The sequence below is a fragment of the Myotis brandtii genome, unplaced genomic scaffold (genome assembly GCF_000412655.1).
Source record: "Myotis brandtii unplaced genomic scaffold, ASM41265v1 scaffold393, whole genome shotgun sequence".
Taxonomy (NCBI): domain Eukaryota; kingdom Metazoa; phylum Chordata; class Mammalia; order Chiroptera; family Vespertilionidae; genus Myotis; species Myotis brandtii.
Window position 1 is genome coordinate 2,621,611 of NW_005365070.1, and position 6,576 is coordinate 2,628,186.

General features: G+C 39.3%; 1 protein-coding gene across 14 annotated transcripts in view; it reads right to left on the reverse strand.

Annotated features, from left to right (window-relative positions):
• Window positions 1-502: 502 nt before the first annotated feature.
• The window catches only part of FAM122B (family with sequence similarity 122B), a 27,090-nt gene continuing 21,016 nt past the window's right edge, over window positions 503-6,576 (reverse strand). For 8 of the 14 annotated variants that reach the window (XM_014545020.1, XM_014545022.1, XM_014545021.1 and 5 more), the window contains one exon: window positions 2,233-3,161. In XM_014545020.1, the coding sequence (XP_014400506.1) occupies window positions 3,008-3,161 (154 nt within the window). In that variant the 3' untranslated portion in view covers window positions 2,233-3,007. The other 6 variants (XM_005872832.2, XM_014545023.1, XM_014545017.1 and 3 more) reach the window with 1 other exon arrangement.

Sequence of the window (6,576 nt, forward strand, 5' to 3'; positions counted from 1 at the left end):
GCGACCAGGCCTGAAAGGGAGGGCAGTTGGGGGGGACCAGGTCTGCAGGGGAGGGCAGTTGGGGGGACCAGGTCTGCAGGGGAGGACAGTTGGGGGGATCAGGCCTGCAGGGGAGGGCAGTAGGGGGCGACCAGGCCTGAAAGGGAGGGCAGTTGGGGGGGACCAGGTCTGCAGGGGAGGGCAGTTGGGGGGACCAGGTCTGCAGGGGAGGGCAGTTGGGGGCAACCAAACCAGCACAGGAGGGCAGTTACGGGTGACCATGCTGGCAGGGGAGGGCAGTTGGGGGCGATCGGGCTGGCAGGACAGCAGTTAGACATCAATCAGGCTGGGAGGGGAGTGGTTAGGGGGCGATCAGGCTGGCAGGCAGAAGCGGTTAGGGGCAATCAGGCAGGCAAGAGGTTGGGAGCCAGCAGTCCTAGATTGAGAGAGGGATGTCCCAGATTGGAGAGGGTGCAGGCTGGGGCTGAAGGCTCCCCCGCCCCTGTGCACACTTTAAAAAACAGAATTTTATGCATGTGTACACACTTTATTAAATTTGCATTTTAAGATATACACAAGGTCAGCATTTCACAAAATTTCCCATTATTCCAAAAGCAGTTATCATGAAATACAATGATTACATAAGTCAGTCAAGCAAAAAGAACATCACCTATAGGATTTTCTTACCATATCATCTCTTGTATTTATTTTCAAATAGAAGCCTGAAATATGATATAATATAGAATAGGAAGAGATAATTTTAATTTATAGCAATGATCACTTTTCAAATATTAAATTTTATATAAAAATAAAGGGGTACTCTTAACCAAGCTAATCTGAAGATTAGCATCTCTACCTTTTATTTATCTCAAAACAATCCCTGCAGAAACTTAACTTTCTAGTCCATTTAAACAATAAAGTTAACCATCTTGCTTCCAAGTTCTCATACCATTGGAACAATTTCATTTTCCTGCCCTAATTCTACCCCACCACTGAATTTGAAAAATAAATATCATCACATTCCAAAGGTTATTTCTTAAGAGTTCTAAATTAGAGCCACTAAATGGCCAAAAGTGTCCCTTTAAGGCAAAAAGACAGTAGAGTGAATGTGGATAAGTATCCTGTAAGATAAAACCATCGCTCAATATTATATAGGAAGAAACATCTTAATATGGTTCTTTCACAAACAGAATAAATACACTGAATACCATAGAAATAATGTTTCTTTAAAATGGCATACTAGAGAACAATCTTCATAATATACACATTTATGTTAGGTTTGAAGGATTATGGCCTTTGCACAGGTGAAAGCAATATGAGAAATAAAGCCATTAATGGTGGTTATTACTATTTAAAATAAACAACGCATCTGATGCTGTAACAAAACTACTTATTGCTAGCTAAGTGATGCTCTCTTACAATTCAAAGAGAATATGTTTCCCTTCAAGCTATACAGTATTACTAGTCAGCGAGTACCTGCAAAGTGCAACATCTTCCTTCAAGATTCAAGGATCTTTGCCTTCAAAACACAGAAGTGCAGTAGTTTTCGTTTCTTACATACATTCAAAAATGGAATACTATGATCCTAGCAGGCAAATTTGCATATTAAATACAGACTATCCACCCACGATATATGAACATTAAAAGAAATCTATCATGACAGACATTTTTACACAATTTTAAATAATAAATAACATAACAATAGACTACATTCAGGTTTTTAAAATAGCTCCATTCAGGATTTACCTTTTAAAAATTAACTTCTGGTATCTCAGACTATCATGTACAATGTTCACAGCTCAAACAGCTTCTTAAAAGCAGAGTTCACAATAACATTGATTTTTTTCAGTTCCTACTCCACATAGATATTAAATTGCCTTGCTATAAGGCAGCATGAAAAAGAACTGGATTCTGATTCTGGTGGCAACACAATGACCAAAACACAGTCAGCAGCACCACTCATCACACAACAAAACAAAAGAATTTAATGTCACAAAAGTAATCAGAAAAAAGCAGCAATCAAAACAGCATGTGGCAGTCACATAAAGCCCCCTTTTCTAGGTACCTTATGATATACATCTTTACCCCAAGGCATCTCAGGCCTCATAATACCACACAGGGCAAGCTGTCAAGCTTCATGTATGCTTTCTAGACAGTAGTTAGTGGGTAAATAACATTATTCATTCATTTGTAGGTGCTCCACACATCTGGTCAAGGCAGGGATTTCTTCTCCTTGATAACACCACCTAGAAATATTAATAATATTGTATATATTCCTTAGGGTAACAGATTTGGGGAGAAAAATATCAACTGTGGTAGCTAAGTCACAAGAACTTGTGTGGTGACTACTCCAGGCATCATGTAAGTTCATTTACACTCTCAGCACTAAAATCAATCCTCACGTCATACACTCCAACAACAAAGAAGCAATATGGGTAGTAATGAAAGCAACTATGTGTTTTTTCCGCTCTGTGAGAAATGGCAAGTGAGCAGCTCAAACAGGAAAAGGAAACAAAACAATGTGCTTTAAACTGATGCAGAAAAATAAAAAAAATATATATATAATGAAAAGCAACTCATCTATTGTGAAATAGATTTGAAACTATGTAGCCAACAGAGGACAAATAATTTGTCAAGCAAGAGAATTTCTGATCTACTCTAGGTGTCATATAACTGCTGGGAAAAGGAACCATTATCAAAAATACTTATCAGTAAAAAAAATACATATCAGTAAAAAAAAAAATACATATCAGTGCTTTCCTTAAACGTATTTGAGATTTAGTCCCTAGATCCAAAATGTGATCAGCAAAAAAAGAGAGACACACACACACACACACACACACAAGTAAGGTCACTATCCTCATAAAATTGAACTTTAGAGGAGAGATGCCAAAAAAAGAATGGTGTCAAAATGGTTTAAATATGTAATACTTTAATCCTCATTGTGGATCAAAGTTCTCTGTGTTCCTCTCACTGAATGATTTATGTAGGAAACAGCAGCTAAAACACTGAATCAGAAATGGGTAAATCACTTGGGTGAGAGATCATCCATCAAGATGAATGGAGGGCATGAATTGGAGCATGCTACTGGAGACTCTGCAATCATGCTGCCTTTAGCCAGTGAGTCTGAGGATAAGCCACTGCTGCTACTGCTACTACTACTGCCATCCAAAATATTTGAACTGAAGACAAAGCAAAAAGAATTATAAGCAGATGTATGTATCAGGGTAAAAGTAAACATAACATGCAAAAACATAGTTTCAAGAACTCACAAATCAGTACTGCATTTGTAAATAATAAAAAGCAAAAAAGCAATAGCAATGAACTACGTCATCATGTACTATATTCAAATACCTGTGAAAGTAAGACACTCGAGGTTCCCTATCATTTTAGTGCTCTCCAGGAGGCACCAGAATGTCAATAAGCCTTCCTCTTGACACGTCACAGTTTTAGTGAGGTTGTTCCCTTATCTTCAGCTAAAGATTTTTCTACCTTATATTTATCTTCTTACCTTCCCATCAGTCTCACAGTAGAAGGAAATGGTTACTAATTGAAGTACCTACCCCGAACTGTGTGAAGTATTCTATCAAACAGTGCTTCATGGTCCTTCTACTCCAGAACCAAATCTTTCAACTGCACTAGATTTTATCACTTCTCCACTCCCCAAAAGACTTTGATTCAAACACATTTTTTCCTAATTTCCTCCATTATTTGCATTTCATATTCTTCTCATTTTATAAATTTCTTACACTGTTTCCTTTCTTCTTGCTTTCAAAACCCAAAGGTCTCCCTACCACCTCTAAAAGATTCCTTTCTTTGATCCCTTCTATTACTATCCAGTTAAGCTTCTAAAAGGAATGCTCTCGATAGCCCAGCTGGCATGGCTCAGTGATTGAGCATTGACCTTTGAACCAGGAGGTCATGGTTCAATTCCAGCTGGGGCATATACCCCGGTTGTGGGCTCGATCCCCAGTGTGGGGCGTGCACGAGGCAGCCGATCAATGATTCTCTCTCATCATTGATGCTTCTCTCTCTCTCTCCCTCCCTTTCCCTTCCTCTCTGAGATCAATAAAAATATATTTTTTAAAAAATAAAAGGAATGCCCTGACTGGTTTGGCTCAGTGGATAGAGCGTCTGCCTGCGGACTCAAGGGTCCCAGGTTCGATTCCAGTCAAGGGCATGTACCTTTAAAAAAAAATAAAAAAAAATAAAAGGAATGCTCTATATCAGTGATGGTGAACCTATGACATACGTGTCAGAGGTGACACGCGAACTCATTTTTTTGGTTGAGTTTTCTTTGTTAAATGGCATTTAAATATATAAAATAAATATCAAAAATATAAATCTTTGTTTTACTATGGTTGCAAATGTCAAAAAATTTCTATATGTGACACGGCACCAGAGTTAAGTTAGGGTTTTTCAAAATGCTGACACGCCGAGCTCAAAAGGTTCGCCATCACTGCTCTATATCCACAGACCTAATACCCTCAAAGTCCTTTCACCTCTTTAATCCTGAAAACTGGCTTCTGCTCCTACCCTTCCACTAAAACTCCTGATCTGGGGCATCAAGAGCCTCTACAACCCAGCACAGGGATACCTTATCCATCCAGCCCAAGCCCTCGTGGCTCCCAACAATCAGTCTGCCCTTCCTCATAAATCTGCCTTCATATTGCAGCATTCACAATTAAAAGCCTTCACCATTTGCCACCAGGTTGCCTTTCCAGCTTTGATTCCCATCAATCCAACATAAAAGCTCTATGCTCTATCTGGCCCAAATTCACTCATTCATTTATTCTATTACTGAGTTCCTGCCAAGTGCAGGAATTATGCTAGATATTAGAAAACAGTGGTGTATAAGACAGACATGGTTCCTGCCCTCATCAAAATTACAGAACAGTGCAGAATACAGACATTGAAATAATTATACTAATAACCATATTATAATCTATGATCAAAGCAATAAAGGAAAGATACAAGGGGCTCTGAGAGTATATAACATGGGAAACCTGATCTAATTTGAAGGAACAGGGAGGAAGGAGGAACAAGTCTCCCTAAAAGTGAAATTTGAGCTGTCATCTGAAAGATGAGTAGGCATGAATGAGGTAAGGTTTGGGGGAAGCAAGGATAGTTCTAGAAGCCAAAAGCAGGCTAGTGTGGCTGTAGTATAGACAGTAAGAAGAACACGATGAGAAACAAAGCTGGAGAGGTAGTCAGGAAGTTTTAGGATTTACACAGAAATACTTTTTATTTTTGAAAAAGAAACAAAGCATAGAATTGGAGAAGGAATTGTGAATCAGAATATATGGGTTCTAATTTAAATCTGGTCACTAGCTCCTTTGCAAAAGCCCATCCTGATCTAATGTGTTCTAAGGGTAAATATTATGAGCCTTTAATATTATCATTCATATGAATTTCTAAGTTAATATATTTCCAGTATTAAGTAACCTGTGGTACATTTGGAAGTTTCTGGGCCCTATACCACCCTCAATGAAATATAACTTCCCACCCACCATGCTTCTCTATTCTTCTATTTTTTCTTCAAAATGTCATTTCTTTCTATTGCCACTGGATTTTTTTAGGTGGAGACAGAATATAAACAGGCTTCAGATTAGTAAAAATTAAAATGGAAACAGTATATTCCACAGTACTCCTACTCTATGCTCACTGCTGTCAAATGCATCATTAATAATACCACTTTTAAGAAAGAAGTTTGGATAATTTAACTGGCTCAGATATTTTTTCAACCAAAAGGCAAAACAGGTCTAAAATATGAATTATTCAAACTACTGAAAGAAAGTTGCACTGATAATATAAGACATTGGAAAATCAAAACACCTTTATATTTGCTTTGGAATATATGTGATATTTTCCTCCTGCAGGATTTGGCCTAGACTAATATTAAAATAAATTTATTTTCCTAAAGCACATATTGGTTGGGCAGCCGAAGGACATGCTCTGTGCTACTTGGCAGAAATAAATGGGCTTGGATTAAAATTTGGACACCAAGCAGATAATCTGAATGTAAATAAAGACTTTCTTATTCCAACCACCAGACTCATGGTGAGTACTGGGTTAAAAGATTCCATTTCTAACAAGACCTGCTTGCGGAAAACCAAGATGGCGGCATAGTAAACACCGGAAATTGCTGCCTCGCACAACCACTTCAAAAATACAACTAAAAGACAAAAAGGACATCATCCAGAACCACAGGAAGGCTGGCCGAGTGGAAATTCTACAACTAGAAGGAAAGAGAAAAGCACACTGAGACTCAGAGGAGGTGCGGTGTGGAAGTAAAGTGCAGAGGTACGGAGGCGCACACGGAAAGGGCTGGCGGCTGAGGACACGGTTGTCTTTTTCATCAATCGGGAAGTCTCAAGCTCCCGACTGCTCTGAACTCCAGTTCTGGGCGAGTCTCTGGGGACCCAGACTCATACAGGGAGAAACTGGAGGACCTGACATCAGGCAGAACTTGAGGGCGGCTTTCTCTCAGAGGCACCTGCAGTGATTACCACAGAACAGTGAGACCCGGGTCCTCTTAGGGCAGGGCTGAGGATCAGCCATAGCTGTTTGCTCCACCCTGTTGATTCCCTGAGACCC